Consider the following 26123-nt stretch of genomic DNA (forward strand, 5'->3'; position numbering starts at 1 on the left):
ATGGACCATTGGTCTGACTCGATATGACCATTCTTATGTTCTTATATAGATTTTTTATGAATCAAATGACACTCCCTCCTTGCCTTTCTATAATTAACTTGCCCATGGAATTACACATTCTTTCAGACTATTAAACAGGAGCTGATATTCAAAACACGAGACCTCTCATTCTTTCAAAGTGGAATTTTCAGGAACTCTTATCTCTGCACTGTGTCTGTTTTAAGGGTGACACTACTCATAGCCCTCCCCATCTCCTTTGCACAAGTGCCTTTCTGGAATACTGGTTCCAAATTTATTACATAAACCAGAAACCTGGCCCTTCAAGAATGGAGTTGTTTATGCAAGTTTATAGGGAAGCATTTGTTCAGTTAGCAAACAACCATGTTATACCTGAGGTGTTTTTTTTTCATTCAAGCTTTATTTATAGACTGATCATTTTAAAAATAATTGTCACATATAAAAAATATTCCTACTGTAAGAGAACATTCTGTCAACCACTCTTTACATAACTAGAGTAGTAAAATAAAAATGTGTATGTGCTGCAGCTAAGTATCAGAGGGGTAGCCGTGTACGTCTGGAGCTGTAAAAGCAGCAGAGTGTCCTGTGGCACCTTATAGACTAACAGAGGTATATATATACATCTGCCCCTGGAAATTTCCACTACATGCATCCGACGAAGTGGGTATTCACCCACGAAAGCTCATGCTCCAATACGTCTGTTAGTCCTGCCTTGAGTGCAGGGGACTGGACCAGATGACCTCTTGAGGTCCCATCCAGTCCAATGATTCTTTGATTTACAAAGAAAGGCTCAGTAAAGCAAAACAACTTAGCTGCAACAGCAGCAAAGAGTCCTGTGGCACCTTATAGAGTAAGTATTAGCTAGATCAGTGGGAGCAGCAAACCGAGGCTACTGGAAGCCACGATTAGCCGAACCTGTAGATGCGGCCGGTACACAAACTGGCCCGGCCGGCCAAGGGCTTTCCCTGCACAAGAGGCAGAACAAGTCTGGGAACCACTGAGCTAGACCATCCTTGACAGGTGATTGTCTAACCAGCTCTTAAAAATCTCCAATGATGGAGAGATTTCACATCCTTCCTAGGCAATTTATTCCAGTGTTTAACCAATCCGACAGTTAGGAAGTTTTTCCTAATGTTCAACCTAAACCTTCCTTGCTGCAGTTTAAGCCCATTGCTTCTTGTCTTATCCTCAGAGGTTAAGAAGAACAATTTTTCTCCCTCCTCCTTGTAACAACCTTTTATGTACTTGAAAACAGTTATGTTCCTCTTGGTCTTCTCTTTTCCAGACTAAACAAACCCAATTTTTTCCATCTTCCCTCATAGGTCATGTTTTCTAGACCTGTAATTATTTTTGTTGCTCTTCTCTGGACTTTCTCCAATTTGTCCATATCTTTCCTGAAATTTTGTGCCCAGAACTGGACACAATACTCCAATTGAGGCTTAATCAGCATGGAGTAGAGCAGAAGAATTACTTCTTGTGTCTTGCTTACAACACTCCTCCTAACACATCCCAAGATGATGAGATGTTTGCTTCTTTATTTATTTATTTATTTATTTTTGCAACAGTGTTGCACTGTTGACTCCTATTTAGCTTGTGATAAGCCCCAGATCTTTTTCCGCAGTACTCCTTCCTAGGCAGTCATTTCCCATTTTGTATGTATGCAACTGATTGTTCCATCCTAAATGGAGTACACTTTGCATCTATCCTTATTGAATTTCATCCTGTTTACTTCAAACCATTTTTCCAGTTTCTCCAGATCATTTTGAATTTTAATCCTATCCTTCAAAGCACTTGCAACTCCTTCCAGCTTAGCATCGTCCACAAACGTTATAAGTGTATTCTCTATGCCATTCTCTAAATCACTGATGAAGATATTGAACAGAACTGGCCCCAGAACTGATCCCTGCAGGACTCCACTCATTAACCCATAGATTATTATTTAACAGTAATTCCAGATTTATGGGTAATATAACCATTTTACTTTGCACTAAAATAATGTGTTTACCTATTACACTAACACTGTAGGTTATTAAAAGTGAAAGAATTTTAAAGTTCCAGTTTACCTCTCACTGTTTACTATTTCTGTTTCTCTGAACAATTAAGTCAGTTTCACTTTAATTTATAGTCACATTCACTTCTGAGTTTCACACATTGCAGGGGAATGTTTATTTGTTTTAAAGTAATCTGTTTTCACTAGAATCTTTTAAACACTGTTGGGAATATTTCTGCTACTCTTAGGTTTTATCTAAGCTTGTTTTAGAAAAATTTCATTTGGCATCCAAATTTAGAGTTGACAGTGTCCTTTAAAAACAAAAGAGTGAAGGGCTAGATTCTAACTTCACATGAACTTTAGGCCCAATCCTGCATCACTGGTGTGAGTGGAAGGGTTCCCATCAGCTTCCACGGAAACATGATTGTGTCCATTATGCAGATCTGCACATTTCATCTCAGATAATCCTCTTTTGTGTATTGAGATGAGAATATTTCCATTAATATTTCTTAAAATATATGCTTATTATTTAAATTCCTATCTTTTTCCCCTCAGGGTTAAACCACAGCTTTCTCACTCTTTAACCTCTTCCCAATATTATTTGTGTAACTAAAGACATGAACATTTTGGTTTTTTTAATTTTTCTTTCCTCGTCTGTACAAAGGTTAGCATTTCAGAACATAACCTAAGGACACTTTTACTCCAGAGAGATAATTCAGAAAGAAAACTATTTTAACTCCAGTTCTGTTGAGTGTAAAAAGTTACACAAGAAGTAGGAGCAACCATGGTGGGGAAGGGGAATCATAGTTATCAAATGGATTTTGCAAGAGCAGCACAATCTGCATCTTCCAAGAAAACATCCTGAGACCATACACAGCACACAATGCGCCAGACATTTCATTGCCCAGTAAGGGCTCAGGTTTATATATGGAAACAGTATTTAAAAACACAAAATAATTAACTAGAGGCAGATTCATGCTGCTTCTGAGGCACTGATGGGTTTTGCAGAGAGCCTCTATCCCCTTTATAGAAATCCTTTAGCTCTGTATACAAAAGTTCTTCCAATATTAGTTGTCAGAAAAGAAACCTACCAAACAAGTGCAGCAGACTGATGGGAAGATCCAGCAGAGAAAGAGCAAATCACCAGGACTTCATTCTCAGAGCCATCATTGAGCATTGTGACAGTGAAAGATATATAGTGACTTACTCCAGGAAAAGGATCCATTGCTGATACCCAGTCTTCACCCCACCCCCTTTGGTGCTGAAAGTAATGTAACGGACAATGGAGACGGGACTAAGCCACTTTCAAAGCTTGATCGAGACCTGTGAGAGACAGAAGGAGCATGGGAAACAGAGTCTCAATCCCTTTTTCAGTCTCCAGTCATGGGCACTTAGCAGCTAAACTGTTTGAACAGAAGTTGATAGGGGACCAAGGACAAACTTTTTGTCAGGAATCAGTCCTTTAACCAGCGTAGAGAGCACACAGACAAACTCAAGAAGAGCTCATTCAAGTAACAGAAGCACTGGCCTGCTACATTCTCAGAGTTACCATAGGAACAGTTGAGTGCTAGGGATGAAATTCAACCCTGTGCTGAGAGCCATCACAAGGCCTATCTAGCACTTTTGCCCTCAGCATAGTACTTATGTGGGATTCAAGTGACAAATGGGGCTTCTGCTGGCCCTCTCTACAGGGTGAACTTCACCCTGGGAAACATATATTCCATGAGTGCTGCTCCCTAGGAAAGGACCAACTAACACTTTCCATCCTCTGAAACACTCAAAATAACCCAGGTTACAGCAGTGACTGCTCCCTCCAGCATCTCTAGCTCCATCCTGAAGTCATTTATATTAGTCTCACCAATGCCCTAACTCCAGTATATTAACCAGAGCTGCAGAAATTGTTCCAAATGTGCTTTTATTTCAGGCTATAATAGCTTCCATCAGTGCAATATATTGTGCTTTATACCATATTATAGGCACCCAAGTATAACTCAAGATCTCGTTTGCTTTTTAAACACTGCCAAGCATCCTGCATTTTATCTCTGTGTACTACCCAGTGCATGTTGAAATGTGCCATACACCCGTCACTTATTAATGCTTCAAGAATCTTCCTTAAAACATACCCGAGGCTTATAGAGGATTTTGTCTCTCTTGATCGCTCTCATCAGACTCTGAATTGATATACAGGAACATACTGTTGCTATTTTTACATATTTCATTTTTAAACCATTTTAAGAATATTGCCAGAATTTGTCCTTTTTCCCTTAAATATGAGATCTAAATTGGATTCCCTGATTCAGGTCCTTCTAATGCCCAAGTTCAATTATTCCTGCTAAATACGTCCGCAGGCTTCATTTCATACAAATTTAATCTGCTAGGCTTCCCGTCTTGGGTTGGATGGGTGCAGCATGCCTTCATTATAGTCTCCACATTATCTCTCAGCAGCATCTGGTACCAATAAAAAGATCTTGCGTATGATGTTTAAGGCACTTCACGGGCAGGGTCCTTCTGATATGTTAATTAAATGTACCTCACCTCATCCCTCAGTCTCTTTGGATCAGAGGTTTCTGACTGGTCCCTTGCTTCACCTGAACTCCCTGGGGCTGAAGTATTTTCTTATATGCTCAGTTTGTGAAATTTACTGTCTGATGACAGATACTGTAGGCCTCATTCTTCTGCTCTAAACCAGCTTAAATCAAGGGTAACTCTTAAGAACAGTGGCTTACGACTGATATAAGTGAAATCAGAAACAGATCTTCCAAATCTATGTTGCCTTTATCTGATATTTGAGATCCCTCCCTGCTCCAACAAAACACCTATGTTTAAACAACTACATTGAAAGATAGGAACATTATTTTTTCCAGGGGTATTAAGAATACTTCTTGTCTGACCGTACTATCCCTTCTACTATTATACTACTTATGAATAGCGGTTTAGATTAATCCAAAGGAATTTCATATTCTTCTTCAATTTTTAACATTGGGGTTGACTTCATTTTGCTAGTTAGAGACCTGATCCTTTCTTCCTTGAAATCATGAGCTGGTTTTGCTGTTGAGTTCAGTGAAAGGACGATTGGGTTCTCAATGACTATACAAGAGTGTCTACAGCATCCACAACAATCTAAAGCAGGGGTTGGCAACCTTTCAGAAGTGGTGTGCCGAGTCTTCATTCATTCACTCTAATTTAAGGGTTTGCATGCCAGTAATACATTTTAACATTCTTAGAAGGTCTCTTTCTAGAAGTCTACATACAACAATAGTTTAGTTATATATTATAAAGTAAAGGTTTTTTAAATGTTTAAGAAGCTACATTTAAAATTAAATAAAATGCACAGAGAGCTCTCTGGTCCAGTGGCCAGGACCCAGGCAGCGCGAGTGCCATTGAAAATCAGCTGGCGTGCCGCTTTCGGCACCTGTGCCATAGGTTGCCTACCCCTGATCTAAAGGTTAAAACTTCTAATCAACAACTACTCTAGCAAAAACGAAAGTCACAAAACCTTTTAACATTTCAGGTTCCCCCAGGCACATGCTTCTATTCTCCAGGATGTAACCTTCAGTTTCTCAGGTGGATGCTGAAGAAAAGCACATGATGAGGATTTCAGTGATCGCAACATCTATCATTCACTTTTTTTCACATAATTGTGTGTGTGAATTTAGTACTTACAAAAGGTATTGGATTGACAAACCCTAGAGATTGTTGTCCTCTCTTCCCAGAACAAAAACATCATGAGTAACAGCAGTGCAGACTTCTCCACACTCTACAGCAATGTGCTTCAACTCTGACCTCTGAGAAAGGACCAGTCTCATTGCCTTGGTTGAGACTTCCTGCCAGCATGCCCTCTGGTGCCAGTTGGGATGTGGACACTTATCCGTCATGAATCAGATGAGGACATCAAGATCTCCAGAGACAACAGTGGGCCACGCTGGTGTAATTGAAGACTACTAAGCAAGGCAAACTGACATGAAGTATGCATGTGAGAGAGGATATACCACAGGGAAAACTTTAAAATTTACCTGTCCTGACCAAACTATTCCTACTATGAAAACACACCAGTCATGGGAATAATTATATGGTTCTATTTAATCCTTTAAAAAAATATTGCATGCTTATCTTGATTCAATTGCTTTCCAAGGAGCCTGTTACAACTTGCACAGGACTACTCACAAAAAAGGATTTTAATTGAACAGGATACAATACTCTATGAATAAGTTTCCCAGAGTCCTGGCAAATTTTTTCCCAGGTAAACAAACTTCTGCTATGCAGAGCTATGTACTAGACTTTTGAACAGCTTCAGCTCTCTAGGATAAACAGGTGAGTGTATAATATGCAAAGTTTTGTAAAAAAAACAAAACAAAAAAAACCACTATCAATGTCTTTTGTTAGAGAGTGTTTTCTCAAAACAAAAATTGACAGCGCCAGCATGGTTGGCTTTGAACCTCCTTATTTATAGAAAACCTAAAATAGTGTACCTGGAAACCAAATTTCAGCTGCATGTTGGCTGGAATAACACCACACAACAAGGTGTTTTTTTTTTTAAAGTCTGCACCAGGAGCATAAAGAGACAGAGTTCCAGCCAGGAGGAAAAATTGAGAAAATACAGTTCAGTTTTTCCACTCTAACTAATTAACAAACCCTACAGGTAAATAAGTCTTCTCACTCTCCTACATTTCTGCCTCACAGATGTACCAGACAGTACTGGACAGTAATTGTTAAATTTCATCATTATCAGTACATCTCTCAAACAGCAAAGAGTCCTGTGGCATCTTATAGACTAACAGACGTTTTGGAGCATGAGCTTTCGTGGGTGAATACCCACTTCGTCGGATGTATGTAGTGGCTACCCCTCTGATACATCTCTCTCATAAGGTTACCCACATAGCTCAAATGTCTGTCTGGAACAAGAGATGTTTTAAAAGATATCCTGTTATTACCCTTTATGGAAGCAATCCTGTGTTGGAGTACCTCCAGTACAGACAGGTAGTCAGCAGTTCCATAAGCTAAGGAAAATTTCCAACATGACAGAAAAAGCGTACGTTGTGTGTGGGGTGGAGTGCGTATTACACAGCGAAGCTCCCACTAACTGATGACTGATTTAAGATACAAATGTATAGATAAGAAAAGTTATTCACTGCTATAATTAACATATTCACCAGGGCTAATGGTAATTTAGGGAGGTGGCAATCGGTGTACAATTACCAAAAAAAAGATGAAAAATTCACAAATAACAAACAAGACACCACGCGGCACAAGGTAGAGTTTTAGAGGAATTTACCTCAATTACATGCCTGTTTCTGATCTTAGTTACACAGGCATAGGTGGGAAGATAATTAGGACCACAGCATGCATTTTGGTAGTCTAGGTACGTAATCTTTTGTCAGGGAGCTCTTGCAGTGGTTTCAGTAGGATCCATGATTGTCCAAAGCAATATATATATGGGCGGCTTCGAATATCCCAGTATATGTTGAGAATTTTAAAGGAAGCTTGTCCAAATAAGGAAAAATACAACTTCCAATATTCTTCAATCTTGCTACTGATATGATCATTAGAGGTGAGAATATTCAAGGTTAGAGAAATCAGTAGGACATGGGAGATGAGGGATGATGTTTGCACACAAGTATATCATCAACATATGATAATTATCTGAACCATATTCTGCAAATACCATATTCAACCAATAAATAAAATATATTAAACACATACTTTGGTCTCTTATTCCCCCAGCTGTAAGTATTATAAGGCTTAATGATTCCGCCCCACTCAAAGCTCCTCCAGGGTCTGACGTCAATTATTTCCCCATCTTTCTTCAGATATAAAGCTATTTCTACCTCTTTGCTTCTTTTATTTCTTTTCAATCTCTTCAGAAGTCCATATCCCTCAAGACAGATGTTTATTACTGCACCAAGTTGCCTGAGATTTCTTTTGTTGTATAATAACCCTCAAAGATGTTTTCCAGGGTCTGGCATATGAACCTTAGGTGCTATCTTTAATCACCCACACCATAAAATAATCTTTATAAGCACCAAGACTCTAGCTTTTTCATATATTATTTAAAACCCAAGCCACATACACAGAGCTCTGTGGGAAACTGTTGTTGACTTTGACTATCGAGCTCCAGCCATTAAGTTCTGGTGCATTCCACATCAATATACATCAGCTTTATTATTTCTCTCCATGCAGCATCGCTGGTGAATTACTGAAATCAGTTTTCTTTTAACCACATTGCTCATTCAAATGAAATTGGATAATTTATGAAACACGGTTTTCTATCCTACTGTGCTCACTACTTGTTTTCTGAATGCAGGTAATGAACTAAAACAAATCAACTCGGAAACAATACTGCTTATAGTTTGGTCAGGTTTACTTACACCAAAGTAAACCAAAAGTAACTCCACCAAAGACCATGGAGTTATCCTAGTGGGAGTGATACCAGAGTCAAGGCTACTAGGCCTCATTCTTCTATGCAATAAAACTGTTCTCCAAAGCCCTCCACGACAAGGCACAGCAGAAGGCAGAAGCAATGACCTTTAGCCCTTTATTTGGTAACCTGCAGCACTCCATATGTAACATATCTATGGAGGCATACCTACAGACATCACAGGTCATCAGAGGGGATTGAACCCCCAAAACACAGGCCCTTATAACAGAAGGTAAAGAATAATTCCCTAACAGTGATTAAGCACTAGGCTGTGATACTTCCCAGGAGCAGTCACTAAGGGGAGACATGACCACATGCATTAAATCAGTGTGAGGTACATACAGACAGGCCTGAGGTCATCTGTCAGATGAGTCACCCACATGTGGCTCAGGAAATGGAACTCAGGACACTTATTTCTCTAGAAGCAATCTAAAATTGGGCTGGTGTCTTTTTTTCCAGAGACTATAAATTGTAAAAACCTTTATTTTTACTAATCTGATGTCTAAATCTACCAAAACAGAACAGGGAATGGTCTGGCCAACAGCTGAAATTAAAAAGAAGCTTCCACCTGTTTAAACTGTAGGAGTTATGGGGTGGGCTGGGGGGAGGAAAGGGGGGAAGTTCTGCATTCAGAATTATTAGTCTTTCTGTTACTCAAAGCAAAGAGGGCTAGTCCTGTTTGCTTTACTCAGATGGCTAGTTCCACTGACGTTAATGGGACGACTGCTCACTTGACTCATGGCCCATTGTTTTCAACTAGAATATTTCTGAGAATAAATATTTTTCTTGAATTAGTTGCTTTTCCTGGGGGGCGAGGGGGAAGGGGCAGGAACACACAGCTTATTAATTTAGAAGACTTGGCAACTATAGTTCCCTAGCTACTTTGTTGGAGTGAACATTCCATAAGCAATTTTAACACAAGAACTTTGTGAATATGTGCAGGTTAATCCAATAGACCATTACAGTGAAATTCCAGAGACCCAGTTACCACTGAGTGGGGGGGGGAAGGATCTGAATGTTATTGGTCCCCTAAATCTAATTTCACAGAGGAAAGTCGATAGTTACTATCATAAAAAGGGAAATTAAACTGCAAAAAGAAAGTTAAAATAATGATAAACCTACAATACCACAGCAACTGAGAGTTGGGCACTTGCTCCGATGCAGCAACGCTTCAGTGCTTGCATGAATAGGGATGGATTTAAGCACGTGCCACTGCTCAGATGAAACGGAACCTCCTCTTATTGTATTGCAAAGCTCTTCCAACATATAGTGATATTTAACACCTATGCTCCGCTAACGTACATCAGCTTCTAGAGCCAATCCAGCATCCATTGATTCCCATTAATTCCCATGAGAGTTTGGGAGCACAACAACAAATTCAGACTTGGATCCTTCCTACACATCTATCAAGCAAGTTAGAGAAACGTTAAATTTCAGCCTCAACTTTCAGTTACTAGTAGGGTGATGAGCAATGAAAGAAAGCCCTTTAGATTTCCTGGGTTTCACCACTGACATTGGACCAGTCAAGTTACTTTCAACATGACTTCTGTACTGCATTACTAAAGTGAACTACATGGTAACGGCTTAGCATTTGACACTATTCTCTTACACCCGTTTAAATAAGAAGTAACCATGTTAAAGTCAGTGGACTTACAACAGCATAAAAGGACACTCAAGCCCTTATGAAATAGCACAGCTCTCAAGTTTTGTTGATCAACAAGCCTTTTTCCGCACTATAGTCTTCCCAAAGCTTAGACATGCTGTAGTCCCTGAACAGAGCTACAGTTGTATTTGGTAAGTAAAAACTCCCACACAGAAATATATATTAATCATGTATACAAAAAGGTATGCACAGAAGCGTTTCTCTTTGATGCCGCATGAGATCTAAAATACGTTAAGCTAGACTTCACAGTGCTACAAAACAAAAATCACATAAAACCCTCTTGCTCAAAATATTTATAAGACATTGCTCCCTGGAGGAAACAGAAAAATCTATGTTGTGTCTGAATTTTTGTAAAGGGTTTTGTTAAGGTACAAACTAGGAAATCTTGTGGATTAAAACAAAACTCTACATCTTAAAACCATTTGAACAAGAACTTCATGTCCAAAACTGACTTACTGTCATTATCACTGCAACTAATTTTCCAGCAGAGAACTTCACAGCTTCATGATAGAGCACTTTATTGCAGTTCCTTTAATTAACTGGTGATTAGCTTGGCTAGTCATTCAGAAGGTATTCCAGAGCCTACTGATTACAATGAGGTTCAGTTTTTGATTGGCCTTTAGGCACCATGCAATAAAAATAATGATATTGTCCATGCAGAACTTGTGGGCTTTCCATAGACACAAGGGCCCTAGCATAACGTAAGGATGGGCAATATATCTATTTTTATTTGACCATGAGGTAATTTAGAAGGGCATCAGTAAACCCCTTCTTCCTACTAGTTAGCTAGTCTGGACTCATTTGTCTCAGGGACAAGGTTTCTTTAGTAACTGACGAGAAAAAATCAATCACAGAAATAATTTTTCCTTCTAATCACCAATTAGCTCATTTTTTCCAGGAGAATTACAGCCATCCCTAATTTCCACATATGGGACTTACAGGAAACCTAAGGGCTGTTATGGCCCTGTAATATTTAAGTGCATGTTTAACGCACACAGACCACAGGATCAAACCGGGGACCTCTGGAGCTTAGTACATGAGCCTCTACCACATGAGCTAAAAGCCAAATAGCTATTAGGTAAGGCTATAGAGCAAACTCATTTTCTCTCTCTCTCAGTGGTCTTGGTATCACTACATGAGACAGAACACTACCCCCAGGAGGTGTGGGGGTTACACACGTACACGGTTCATACAGGCATAAACCAATTAATTAATTATAAAATTGAAGGAGCAGAGATATGCATACTTATGCATGAATCCTTTCTAAAATGTGCCAGTAGGTCTTAGTCATCAGCAGGAAAAATAACTCCTTCAAGAATTCTCCCATTTAATTTTGCTCTTCTGTTTTACCGTAGCCTGAATGTTTTCCTCCTACTTATGTCCGTTTCTTATGGAAGAAGCTGTAACAAAGCATATCTTTGACAGGGCTTCTGGCCACAGAGCACTGGGTAGTGTAGAATAGGATTTGCTGCTGTTTTTACTGGCTGCAAGTTAATTATGATACCCTTGTAATGACAGGGTAAGAATGTGTCAAACTACATCTTCCTGAGCTGCCGCACCCTGCGCATCATATCCAGATAGCTCCATTTGTTCTTGCTCATGTTATCTTTTGGCTGATTACAGGCGTATAATGAGCTCTGCCTGAAGGCATAGTCTCTGCTATGGTGAGTGTGCCGCCTTTCACTCAAAGTCAGCAATGGAAATGGAGAGAGCTATTAACGGCTGGCCTGTGTCTGGTACATAAGCCCGTCAAACCATATCCTGCAACTGGTTCAAAGAGGGGGAAATGAGCATCCAGGAGTGCATGGCAACACTCTTCGCCTGGAGGGAAGTGTCATGCCAGATAAGCAGAGTGTAAAGCTCTTCAACAGAATGAAAGAGACATTGCCCTAAAATCATTCACCAAACAAGCTGTTTCTTTTCTTTTTAAAAAAAAGTCATCTGCATTCTCTGCTGAGCAGACTTCCACTTTCCATCTCTATCCTTCTCTCTTCTATTCCTAAACTTTATACTGATACTCGGTGCCTCCTTTCTTGGCCTGAGACTGAGCATGACCTTTGCATGAGTAACCCACTAGTCAGTGTGTCGTGAGTCCCCCTTTATGGCTGCTCCACATAGGATGAGAGTTTTACAGCCCCACCAAGAGAGTCTGGACTCTCTAGCTCAAGGCGTTGCAGCTCATGCTTTTACCTGCGTGTCGCTCAAGCTGGGAGCTGTCATGCACGGATACACAAGGTGGGTGGGAAGCTGCAATAGCCTTCCTCTGCTCCTCTTGAGCCCCTCTCCCCTAGGCAAGAGCACTGAATCTTGGAGTTCTTCTAAGTGCAGGGACTTCTCCCTGGGACAACTACTCAAATAGGATGGAGGGGAAGCGTGGCCAAGCTTTTTCCTATATTCCCACCACCCCAGCCAACACAGCTGAAAAGGGAGATCATGCTGCATATTCGTAATAAGTATGGCAGCTTGCTCATCCCCCTGTGTTTGGGTCAGCCCTCCCACCCCCTCAATTAGGGCAGCTCTAGTCTACACCAGCTCTATGCAGGGCTCATGCCTCAACCATACAACCTGGCCCTATGCAAGCTTCCTTTGACTTCCAGCATATTACATGTAGTTGCTTAAAGTTAACAGACTAGAAATACCACAGAGAATGACCGAAGATCATGAGTCAGTGAGTGAGCACACAAGTATTATAGAAAGAGTGAGGAGAATGGGCACAAAATGTTCTCTGTGCGTTGTTTTGAACAATTACGCCTTTAATTATGCATGGCTAAAGCACTCTGTGCTGTGCTAGCAAATGCACCATCAGCAAGTGTATGAAAATAGCAATTCCCTCCTGATAGGAAAGCTCACCTGCTCTTTGCTGAAGGGCAGAGACAAGCTGCCATATTTTGTGAAATTTGCAGATTAATGAGATTCACGTGGAATTCTGCGTGGGTCGTCAGAGACTGCCTCGTTGCTTGGGAAGCAGAGGTACCCGCTGCAGGACTGGAACTCCCAGTGAAAATGGCAAATTGCTCACTAGATTTTGTAGTGCAAGCACTTTTCAGAGACAGGAGATGATCAGACCATATCCCGAAATGGAGATATGTACCATGCATTTGGCACTGATGCACCTCTGTCTTAATAAAAGGCTTTTCAGCACTCTGGTGCTAATGAACTTATCAGATTTGTTATTTACCTCAAAGCCTTTTACACACTCAGGGGCAGCATCACCAGCCTCCTCCCAAGCCTTTTGGTGACCTACTCCAGCCTACTTGGAGAGTCCCATCTGCCCTCTGGATGTCCAGGGGGAAGAGAACTACAGCAACTAGGCAACTACCAGAGCTGACTCGGCACACAGCTCAAAATAAACACATCCCCCAGAAAGTGAAGACAGGCATTGCAGGAGGCCAAAGGAAAGTTTGATTCCCTCCTGCAGCCCTGGCTGAAGGAGGACTTATAGGTCTCACCAGGTAGAGACCACTCACATATATTTTGTCACAGGGTCTTGGAGAGGAATAGGAGGTAGAGCGACTAGGGTGCAAAAAAGACCATCACAGGTGACTCTTATCTGTAGCCAAAATATTTTTTTGGGTGGGAGGGGGGTATTTGTTTGGAACACATATAGGTATGATCCAGCACCCTTCAAAATCAGCGGAATCTGTTCATTGCCTTCAATAGTCACTAGATCAGAGCCAGAATCTCTGAACTGCCTTAGTCTTAAAGGTCCCTCTCCCAACCCCCATTTTTTCATTCTAGTCTCCCTTCCAGTGAACTTCTCCTCTGCCTTTTGATGGCTTCAGGCTTCCCATGCCCGTGTCCCTGGAGAGGGAAGGCAATTATTGTACCAGCTGTCCCACGGCACTTTACAGAACGGACATGAGACAGAAGACTAGACTCAATGTTCTTCAGTCAGAAAGCTAACAACCAAGAAGGGAAATAAGAGGCAGGAGCAATAGAGATTTGGAAAGTGATGTTGTGTTGATGTGCCAGGGATAGACAGTATGTTCCAGCAACAGGGGAGAAGGCTCTCATCTCAAGAGTAGAGTGACCATGCCAGGAGAGGAGGGGAGGGAAGCTAGACGTTATGTGACCAGAGAGAATGGAGATGGGGAGCACAGCAAACCCAGGCTCCCTTTCACAAAGCAAAGGCGGCAAACAAGCTCTATGATCTCTGCCAGCTCTGGGGATTAGCGACCTTCTGCGTAAGTCCTTTACTCTTGAAGGAGGATTTTGGAGAAAGCTCATTTCTTCCTGCAAATTATTTCTCAACATGTTTAGCTAGTCTGCCTCTATCTCTCCTGGAGACTTAAAGAGAGACTTAAACAGTGCACAAATATGTTCTAGTCCTACTAGCTTCTGAAAGGGCTTAATATCCATCATCACAGTGCTTTGGGGAAGTCCCACAGTGCACCTGGGGCTCTGCGCACCAACGTTTGGAGCCTCTCAGGGGGATGATCTACTGTGTCTGAGGAGTATTAGCACCACATAGTGCAGATTATTTCTCATTTTGCCCAGATCCATCGCACACTCTGCGGCTCTAACAATACAAATTCAATTTGAAAAGAATAGCACAAGCCAAGGTTTTCTTGGGCTCTTGGTTCATTATCTTCAGAGCACAACTGCCAGGGGCTACCAAAGCATTTCGAGCTGCACACTCGTGCTAAGCAGGCCCAGGGCCCATAACTGGAGCCACTGTGGTTTGATAATCGTACATACAATGAACACAAAAACAATCTACAGCAGCTTGGATTTTTAGGTTAGTCGAGTGAGATTTAATCCCTTCAATTTTATGAGAAGCCACTGTTTTAGTTTGGAGAAAACAATGTTCTGAACTCAGTGATGTGCTGTAAGTATTTTAACAGGAAGTTCCCATAAGAATTTTGCCCATTGTCCTGGGGCGAGAGGTCAGGAAACGTATTCATTTGTTTTCACATTCAAACAAAAATATTTTCTCATACACATAACCAAGGAAAGAACACTGAGTAAGCAAACTTCTCTTAAACTGCACTTTGTTGAAAGTGTTTATACTTTGTTCCTGAAAAAAAACAAACACTGAATCCATTTACAGTAAAGCACAGTGATCCACTTGTCGAATTTCAAGTGTTTGGTGGCATCTGGGGTACTTTTCTCTGGAGCATTTTTTTTTTTAAATTGGCAGTGGGTACAATCTCATTTCTTCCACAAGGCAAAAAGGGGAATGACAACAGTTATCAGACAGGATGATCCTATCAGGCAGGAAAATCATCCCAACTTTCCTTAATTTTTTTTACTGTATAAATTGTGTGTAGGCATCTATGTATAGTAGAATATATAAGGAAATTCTAATGACTGAGCCTACTAATGAACATCTGGACCAAGAAATTTATTTCTGTGATTTCTGAAAACAGAAGTATTTCAACCACTGCCCCAAATAAATCATCATTTTAAACCTTGTGGCTGCTCCAAAGATTGTTTTCCCCATTGGTGGCTGTGGCAGACAGTGATTAACACTTATTGCACTGCCAGCGTCTCATCACAGTGTGGCAGAAAGCTGTGCCTTTGTGTTAAAATGCAGAATAATCAGAGCACTTCCCTCTGAAATAAGCCAGGTCACATTTTTGTAATGAAGTCCCCCCCAACCCAAGCTGAAAAATAGGCTGCACTTGAAATCTAGAATTTTCAAAAAATGTTTTTTCAAAATGTTTCGAGGTGGAGAGATATCACTTGTCTTTCCTCTCTCTTCCTTCCCCTCGCTTTTTTAGTGGCAATGGGGAAGAAGGAAGGGAAAGGAGAAAAAGGAGAAGTAGAAGAGAAGAGGGGCACAAAAACAAAGATCTTTAATAAAAAATGTTCATGAAAAATTACAAATACACAAAAAAATTTGTTTTGAAACATGCAGAGCAAAAATGACCAAAATTTTCAAAGTATTTTGCAAATTTTCCTCCTGATTTTTTGACCAATTCTACTCAGAAGGGTTTTGGATCTACCTTCTCCATTCCAATCCACACAGCAGATGTACTGGCATCTATTTTGCACTCTCTCTGTGTACAGAGATCCAGAAGAGATATATGCTCCGGAAGACCACTACCTCATGGAGTGCAAAAGTGAATTTAGCTCTTGGATGTGATGGACACAATACCAGAAGCAACTGCAAGACGACAGAATCTCACTAACTCACACTAATGACACCCATTACAACTCAACAGTTGTGACAAGTTAGCAAACAAAATCTACCTATTACTCCTAAAGGAATTCTGCACTAAAAAATTAAAAATTCTGTGCACAATTTTAAAATTCTGCATATTTTGTTTATCAAAATAACACAATATAATCATGCCGGTTTCAATTATTTTGGTAATTTATTTCAAAATATCTGTCAGCAAATGTCTGTAACAATACAGACAACAACAAAAAAAGATTCAGTAAATGTTTTTTGACAACTAGATTCCTTTCTAGGCAGATTAACACAGAACTTGATGCATCTTTGTTGACAGTTATCTTCTGTTTTAGTGACAGTAAATATTTAATTTAAACAAAATCATTATACAAAAGTATGTTATACAAAAGCACTGTAACAACCCAGCCTAAGAGAGCACTAGCATCCTTGAAGACTGTGTTGTGTATCTGTCAGTCATGGCTTGTCCAAGTTCAAGCTTCTATGTGTATTGTAATGTTTTTGGGTTACGCCACTGTAGCAGGAGGGAGGGTTGGTGAGTTAGCAGTAGTTTAGTTGTAGGGTAGCAAGTGGTTAGCATGTTACCCCCACCCTAACATGTTATGTCTATGTAATATTGTCTGCGTATTGTCTGGTCTTGCAGCTTCAACAAGTTGTGAAGTTGCATAATTGTGTAATTTTATTGGCTATCTGGTGAAATGTATGATATTTGGTAATCTATACAAGCTGTCAGTCTTTTTTGTATTTTTATCATTTGTTTCTTTATGAAAAATTTTAAAAAAGAATTTTAAAAGAAGAAAAATACAGTGACTATATACCAAAGAGTTTCTTATGTAGACTGCAACATGATCATTCCCTGTATGGGCAACAAGGCCGCGTTTCTGGTACACATGTTCCGGAGCAATAACTACAAATTAAAATTAAACCCAGTTCTCACTCACTCAAGCCCAGGCTAACCTTGGCATGAGCCACAAACAGAATTTTAACTCTATGAATCATGCATGTACTATGCAAACTGAGTCACGCATCAAAGCACAGAATTAATGCCCCTTCAAATCAAACAAGTATTTTGCCCTTAATAAGCAAGAGAATTCCAACACACAAGACAGTGGCTAGCACTGAGAAACACAGAGGCAGCCCTGCCTATCCCTGCTGAGAATTTCCATTACTACAGGCCCCTACAGATGCAGTGAAACCTGATGAACCAGCAGGAACAGGCTCTGCTACTATAGCAGTAACATAGAAACACTGAGTGGTACAATTTTGAAATAAACCTAATTAGAGGCAGCCAAGAGTCCACAAGTTGACTCCCTCTTTCACTCCAGCATATTTATTAACTGCATCTTACAATGGTGGGCAGGAGTCATCACTGTTTTGACATCCCTGAGAAACCTCCAACTTTTAAAGGGTGCTGAACATGATTTAGAAGGTGGTACCTACAAAGTCCTGCTTTAGGAGTGCCATGTGCTACTCATGGCTTGTCTACACTTACTGGGGGATCTACAAGCAGTGATCGATGCCTCAGAGGATGAATCCAAGCATTCACAACAGCATCAGAAGTGAAAAAGTCCCATAAGGCCCTGAAAGTTTGTTCCATTAGTATCACATTCGTCAAACAATGGCAATGATTCAGGGGCAGATCAGACCAGGGTAATGAAAATGTCCAGATCTGTCTGCTAAATGGCCTATATTTTACCCTGGTCCAAAAGATCATAGGGTAGGATCTCATGAACTACCAAGAATCAAAACTGCCACACGCAACCAAAATCTAGGAATTCCAGCTTCCCAGTGAGGTTTTGCAGGGTTTTTCTAGCTCTGGGAGCTCACATAACATCTGAGCTGGAAAACTAAAAGGTCTCGGACTCCACAAAGCATTACCTTCCTTGGCATGAAAAATAACGTGACGTTATTCCTGACCTCTAGCAACAGATCACCTTTGATTTAAAGAACAGTTCATTCTGTCTGAGGGGCAATAACACATCATGGTTCCTCATCCATAGCTTAAGGACTGCTCTAAAGAAATGGCCTGTTTTGCAGACACAGTAAGGTGGTTAGATAGCGTAATACTACCGCTTGCGCACACAAATAATTGCAGAGGCATTTTATTGGAAGATAGAGGCTGGCTTCAGGCACCTTTGAAAATCAGATCTGATACTGTGTGAGTCACAGCTCCATCTTTCTCACCACCTTATCGCATGCTCTCAATTTGTTTAGCAGATGAGAAGTCTCTTGCTCACAGCAGAATTAGACAACATGGTGGAAAATCACCTCCCTCCTTTACGAATACCAGTGGAGCTCAATAGGCGCTGTTACTACTATTGATTGTTTGTATTATGGCAACATCTAGTGGCTACAACTGAAATCAGGGCCCCATTGAACTAGGTGCTGCCCAAAACACAAATTAAGAGAGAGCTCCTACTCTGAAGGGTTTACAATCATAATAGACAAGACAGACAAAGGGTGGGGGGGAAGCGACCACTTTTCTAGATGAGAAAGTGAGTCAGAGGGTTTGTCTACACCGGGGGGCAATTCAACCTAGGGGGTTGTGATTTCTAAAGTGCATTATCATGCTTCCCATTAACTGGTATAGACCGTGCTGGTGTGCACTAAAGATTCCCTAGTGCGCTTTAAGGTAGCGCTTTACCCCAACCTGTAAAAGAGCCCAGAGAGTTTAAATGACCTGTGAGGAATGTGGAAAATTTGTAATACGTTTACAAATTATCTATATGACTCTGTACCTGTCCAACTGGCACCATATATGACTAAGGAGGAGTATAAAAATATTGCTTGAGCATGCAGGGATCTAATCAGGAAGGCCAAAGCACAAATGGAGTTGCTAGCAAGCGATGTGAAGGGAAACAACAAGTGTTTCTACAGGTACTTTAGCAACAAAAGGTGGTCAAGGAAAGTGTGGGACCCTTACTGAATGAGGGATGCAACCTATTGACAGATGATATGGAAAAAGCTGAAGCACTCCATGCTTTTTTTGCCTCAGTCTTCACAGACAAGGTTAGCTCCCAGACTGCTGCACTGGGCAACACAGTAAGGGGAGAAGAAGAGCAGCCCTCAGTGGTGAAAGAACAGGTTAAGAACTATATAGAAAAGCTGGACATGCACAAGTCCAAGGGGCCGGAAGCGCTGCATCCGAGGGTGCTGAGGGAATTGGCTGATGTGATTGCAGAGCCATTGGCCATTATCTCTGAAAACTCATGGCAACTGGGGGAGGTCCCAGATGATTGGAAAAAGGCAAATATAGTTTTTATCTTTAAAAACGGGAAGAAGGAGAATGCGGGGAACTACAGACCAGTCAGTCTCACCTCTGTCCCCAGAAAAATCATGGAGTAGGTCCTCAAGGAATCCATTTTGAAGCACGAGGAGAGGAAGGTGATCAGGAACAGTCAGCATGGATTCATCAAGGGCAAGTCATGCATGACCAACCTGATTGCCTTCTGTTATGAAATAACTGGGTCTATGGATATGAGGAAAGCAGTGGATGTGATATATCTTGACGTCAGCACAGCATTTGCTAGTATTCTTGACAGCAAGTTAAAGAAGTATGGATTGGATGAATGGACTAGAATGTGGATAGAAAGCTGGCTAGATTGTTGGGCTCAACAGATAGTGATCAATGGTGCAATGTCTAGTTGGCAGCCAGTATCAAGCAGAATGCCCCAGGGGTCAGTCCTGGGTCTGGTTTTGTTCAACATCTTCATTAGTGATCTAGATGATGGGATAGATTGCACCATCAGCAAGTTCACAGATGACACTAAGCTAGGGGGAGAGGTAGATACGCTGGAGGGTAGGGATAGGGTCCAGAGTGACCTAGACAAATCATTGGGCCAAAAGAAATTTGATGAAGTTCAACAAAGACAAGTGCAGAGTCCTGCACTAAGGATGGAAGAATCCCATGCACTGCTACACACCGGGGACCGACGGGCTATGTGGCAGTTCTGTGGAAAAGAACCTGAGGATTACAGTGGATGAGAAGCTGGATAGGAGTCAGCCTTCTTGGCAACAAGGGCACACTGTTAATGGCATATTGGGCTCCATTAGTAGGAGCACTGCCAGCAGATTGAGGGAAGTTATTATTCCTCCTAATCAGCACTGGTGAGTCACATCTGGAGTACGCAGTTTTGGGCCCACCAATAAAGAAAGGATGTGGATAAATTGGATACAGTCCAACGGAGGGCAACAAAAATGATGAGGGGGCTGAGGCACATGATTTATGAGGAGAGACTGAGGGAAATGGGCTTAGTCAGTCTGCAGAAGAGAAAAGTGAGGTGGGATTCGATAGCAGCCTTCAGCTACCTGAAGGGAGGTTCCAAAGAGGATGGAGCTCAGCTGTTCTCAGTGGTGGCAGGTGGAGCAATGGCCTCAAGTTGCAGTGGGGGAGGTCTAGGTTGGATATTAGGAAACAGTATTTCACTAGGAAGGTGGTGAAGCACTGGAATGGGTTACCCAGGGAGGTGGTGGAATCCCCATCCTTAGAGGTTTTTAAGGCCCGGCTTGACAAAGCCCAGGCTGGGATGATTTAGTTGGGGTTGGTCCTGCTTTGAGCAGGGCGTTGGACTAGATGACCTCCTGAGGTCTCTTCCAACCCTTATCTTCTATGATTCTGTGATCATTACCCCTGGGGGGAAGAATTAATTTTCTCCCTGGGACATGGGAGATTAAGGCTAGGTGCTTGAGACACCTAGTCATAGGCACTAACTCCATGGGTGCTCCAGGGCTGGAGCACCCATGGAAAAAAATTAGTGGGTACTTAGCCCCCTCTGGCAGCCAGCTCCCCACTTCCCCATCAGTGCCTCCCATCCACCAGCGGCCCCACCAATCAACTTCTCCCACCTGCTGTGATCAGCGGTTCTGAGGCATGCAGGAGGCGCTGGGAGAGAGGAGGAAGCGTGAGGATGAGGCATGCTGAGGGCAGGGGGTGGGGTGAGGGCTTGAGAGAAGGGGTCAGGTGGGAGTGGGGCCTGGGGCGGAGCAGGGGGTTGAGGACCCTGGGGTCCGGAGGAAGCCGGTGCCTGTGCATCTATTCAGTAGGACTGTCAGGGCTGGGATCACCACATTTGAATGGAAAACCCTACTTAGACAATGGATGCCTCAAAGACCAAACATCAAACCCTAGAGCAAGTTACTTCTCCCAACTCCACAGGGAAGCAGAGCAAAAAGACTCTGGCTGGATAACAAAGGCAAGAGGTGTCAAGTGATTGCATCTTACGGTTACTGCTGCCAACCAAGTGGGGACAGCAGGACAAAGAGAGAGAACTGGGATTTGAGGAGAGCATGGATCACAGGCCAGGGCTCCTACTAATATGGACTCTCTCTTCAGTTTGTCTTTCCCATGCTAAGGACTCTCCAGTGCTGTAACCCAAGTGACTGGTAAAAACTACCTTGTTTTGAAAAGATTGCCTTGCACTACTCCAGATACTCACCATCTTCTCCTAACAAGGAAAAGCTTCTGGCTAGAATCTGATCTGGGTTAGGCTTGCTGTTGAGAGCCATGGGCCTGGTCTACACTGGGCAGGGGGGTAGGGGTGTCGTCGATCTAAGTTACGCAACTTCAGCTACATGAATAATGTAGCTGAAGTTGATGTACTTAGATCGACTTACCATGGTGTCTTCACCACAGTGAGTCGACTGCTGCCGCTTCCCCCCCAACTCCATCTACGCCTCTCGCGGTGGTGAAGCACAGGAGTCAATGGGAGAACGCTTGGGGGTTGATTTATCGCGTCTAGACTAGATGCGATAAATCGACCCCTGCTGGATCGATTATTGCCCGCTGATACGGCGGGTAGTGTAGACATACCCATGGTGAAAAACAGGTCATTGCTGGAAACCAAAGGCCCTGTCCAGGAGTCACAGAAGCAGCGTGGAATGTTTTTGTGGAAGTGTGTGCTCCCTTGGGGGCTCTGGCACACCCAAGGGAAATTCCCAGGGACTGTTTAAAGGCTGGGGCATAACCCAGCCTCTGTAAATCCACTCACTTGCTCAAGCTTAGAAGTTTGCCACAGAGACAGAAATTACAATGGTGGGGAACTTTCCCAAAACTGTAGAGAAGGCCAGGAGGAAGTGAGGACTTTCATCACCAAATGGTAGCAGGCGATGCTCAGCATTTTGCAGGATCACGTCCTTAGAGTGTTAGCTCCCTGAGGCTGGGACCTTGTCTTTTAGCTTGTATGCAAAAAAATACTTTTGATAGCATGTGGTGAACAATGCATTTTCCAGCCAGTGCTAGCTGATATTTTCCTCCCCAGTGGAGTATGTGAAAATTTCTGTGAAAGTTTTTACTCTTGCCCCGGACCGGCGCTAGAGTTTTTTGCGCCCTAGACGCACTGGCATTTCGCCGCCCCGCGCGCCGCTCCCGCAGCTCGGGTGAAGCTGCCGCAGCCGTGCCTGTGGGAGGTTCACCAGAGCAGCGCCGGACCAGCGGACCCTCCACAGGCACGACTGCGGCAGCTCCACCAGAGCCGCGGACCAACAGACCCTCCGCAGGCATGACTGCGGCAGGTCCACCGGAGCCGCCTACCGCCCCCCCCCCCCGGCAAAATGCCACCCCCCGAAAATCCTGGCGCCCAAGGCAATTGCCTAGTTCACCTCAATGGAACCGCCGGCCCTGCTCTCGCCAAGCAGCTCCAGCGACATTACAAATAACAATCCTATTCATTCTCCCCCCATTTGGGATTTTACTTACTAGGCCAGATCCTCTGCTGGTATAAATTGACATATCTTCACTGAAGTAAATGAAGCTAAGCTGGTGCACACAAGCTGAGTATCTGGCCATTTTATTTTTACAAGTGACTTGTTTGACACTGTGCATCACATTCTAAACCATCCATTGCTGGAGGTAAGCCCGTTTTCCCAGAGAGAAGAGATTTTGTGCCCTCTAAAACAAAAGTGAGTTTATCACCACTGCACTTGTACTTCCCCATCTTAAACCAGTGAATGAACCTCACCCCTCACCCCCACCACAAGAAACAGGAAGCACGAGCTATTCTGCTACCTTGTGAAGATCTTCTACAGCCTCTAGCATAGAGATCCCCAAACTATGGGGCACACCCTCCTAGGGAGAAACAGAGGAATGTTGGGATGGGGCTGGGCCAGCCCCTATATGGGTTGGGGAGGGAGAGCTACCCAGCTCCACCCCCAGCTCTGCTCTGGTTCCCATCCCCAGCCTCTGTGCATCCCTGCACCAGGCCGCAGGTCCAACTGCTGGCCCCCATCCCCAGCCTCTGTGCATCCCTGCACCAGGCCGCAGGTCCAGCTGCTGGCTTGGCTGCGGCTCCACCTCCAGCGTCAGCTCTTGGCCACAGCTCTGTTTCCAGCTGGGGGTGAGGGTGGGGGTGGGAATGGAGCTGCACCCAGCCACCAGCTGCCAGCCCCCACTGCAGCCTGGCTGTGGCTCTGCTCCCGCCCCCATTCCCAGTCCAATACCCACCCCCTACTGTGGCCCCAGCCTCAATCCCCTTGTCTGCCTCCCTCCCTCTTCCTCCCCAGCCATAGTTCTGCTCCCAGCTTGGGAGGTGGGGCATGGACAGAGATAAGGAGGGACATGACCCTGAAAAGTTTGGGGACCACAGCTCTAGCAGATCAATATTAAAGACAACCCATTGTATTATGCAGCAATCCCAATGCACTGCAGATCTGCAGTAACTGCTTTGCCCCTTACCTTGCCCCACTGACATCCACGCCGACCATTAATTGTCCATTCAGGGAAAGAATCTCATCTCTCAGTCGCACTTTCCCACATTTCCCTGCCGGGCTACTTTTCTTTAAGTCCGTTACCCAGATACAGCCAACATCAAGCACTGGGCCTTTGTGCCCTTTTCTCTTTTTCCCTCCTCTCCGTTTCTCTCCATAGTCTCCAAAAGCAGGGATGTTCCCAAAGCTTAAGCCAAGAGCTTCATTTTTGCCCATCTCCTTGGTAAGGTAGAGGGTGCAGATTTCCATGTCTAAAGTGCTGGGACCACTAGGCTGCAATTTGCTGTCATCCACAGAAAAATTTAGCTGTATGTACTCTCTCAGCTTCTGAATGGCAGACTGACACAGCCTCTGCTCTGGTCCTTCCACTTCCTCCCTCTGGCTGTTTTGCAGCCACTGATACAGGAGGGGGAGGAAGAGCATAGCGTTCTCTTGAGTGATGGGCATTATGGGCACCCAAGGATCCCATCATGTGAAGGATGGCTTTCTGGGTTCACTATGCGGGGCTTCACTGATCCTCTTTTCAGAATCACGGCATCCGTCAGCATCACCCCCAGCCATGTTCAGAGAGAGAGCACACATGAGAAGCCACCACTCAGGTCCAGCTCTGTTGAACTGTTCAGTTTGGCAAAGAATAACAGGACGCTTTTATGAAAACACTGAAACAATTGCTGTGGCCGGCTCAGCAAGAGGAGGAAGGAAGTGTCAGTGAATTCTTGTTGGGCTACTCTTACAGCTGGCCAGCTACAAATTACACTGGAATCCAATGAGAATTCATTCCACAAGGAATGTTGTCAGTTCATCACCACAGCCACTCAACACCTGCTTGGCCTGCAAGATAAAAAAAAGAAGCATTATGATCCTGGTCATCGTTCCAGCCAAAATGCTGCTCAGCTGCTATGCTCATTAGACACAAAGGAAAATTTTCCTAATGTGTGTGTGTTTCATAGTCTATTTTGTTCTCCCTTTAATTTTTTAGTTACCAGCTTATGACATTCTGCTGCCTAAGAGTGCAGGGTGTACAGTTCTCTCCACAATCACCATTTTTATGATTCTCTTGTCTACCACTTGGGGGCACCACCTCTCCTTCTCAGGAAGAGAATAAAAGGTCATTCTTACAACCTGACCTGCCAATGGAGATCCAGGCCTTATAAACAACAGCATACTCCCTGTCTGAACAAGACTAATGCAGCAGCTCAGAGGCAGTGGTAAATGCAGAGGACTCCTGGAGAATGGTTCAGAGCCACTGCAAACAAACAGCTTCCATAAATTTCAACAGGAGCTGTTCAGAGTCAGGGCTGGAGAACCAGACCCTTAGATTCTATCCCTGATTCAACCTGAGATGGCAAGTAATGTTAGGGATGTCACTTATGAACCTCTTTGTGCCTCAGTTTATCTGTCTATAAAATAGGTACAAGGTAATACTTATTTACCCACTACCCAGGGCTATTGTAAGACACAATAAATGGGCACAGATGATGCCTATAATCCTGTGGATCCCCAAATTATAGATGCAAAACACTGTAATCATATACAACTTCCTCCACCAAGCTTTTCAAGTAGTGTTCAATACCTCTCAGAGGCCAATGTAAAATGAGTGATTATAGTGACTGCCACACATAAAGCTGACATACAATGGTGTGACAGTATGGCCTGCCCTTATAAGCAGTAGTGCCTAGTGGTCAGCCCACCATCCGGCATGGCCCTTTAAGGATTTTCAAAGACCCAATAAACAAGAACCTAAAGAAGGATAGGGATAGAGAGATAAGCTGTGGCTGGGAGAAAGGCCCTGTTTCTTTAAAGGCCTGGCACCAGGAACCTGGCAGAGTGAGTGGAGCCAGACTCCCTTTTCCCCCAGTCAGGGGATACACTGGGAGGAAGGGGCCAGCATAAAGGCTTCCTTCTCCCTCCCAGGGAGGGCAGACACAGAGAAGGCTGGCCTGCTGGACCTCCCAGTTTGGTGCGGGTGTTCAGCTGAAGGGAACTGGCAAAAGCTTTGCAGCTGACTCATAGACTTTAGGATCAGAAGGGACCAATGTGATCATCTAGTCTGACCTCCTGCACAAAGCAGGCCACAGAAACCTACCCATCCACTTCTATAACAAACGCCTAATCTATGTCTGAGTTATTGAAGTCTTCAAATTGTGGTTTGAAGACCTCAAGCTACAGAGAATCCACCAGCAAGTGACCCATGCCCCAT

At 43.2% G+C, this 26123-nt stretch overlaps 1 protein-coding gene across 1 annotated transcript in view; it reads right to left on the minus strand.

Moving 5' to 3' along the window:
• PDZD2 (PDZ domain containing 2) overlaps nucleotides 1-26123 on the minus strand; it is a 319956-nt gene that overhangs the window by 198114 nt on the left and 95719 nt on the right. Inside the window, exon 2 of the mRNA XM_050944620.1 lies at nucleotides 23892-24754. Coding sequence (XP_050800577.1) covers nucleotides 23892-24370 — 479 coding nt within the window. The 5' untranslated portion in view covers nucleotides 24371-24754. The remainder of the gene's footprint in view (nucleotides 1-23891; nucleotides 24755-26123) is intronic.

The sequence above is a fragment of the Gopherus flavomarginatus genome, chromosome 3, assembly GCF_025201925.1.
Source record: "Gopherus flavomarginatus isolate rGopFla2 chromosome 3, rGopFla2.mat.asm, whole genome shotgun sequence".
In the NCBI taxonomy this organism is placed as follows: domain Eukaryota; kingdom Metazoa; phylum Chordata; order Testudines; family Testudinidae; genus Gopherus; species Gopherus flavomarginatus.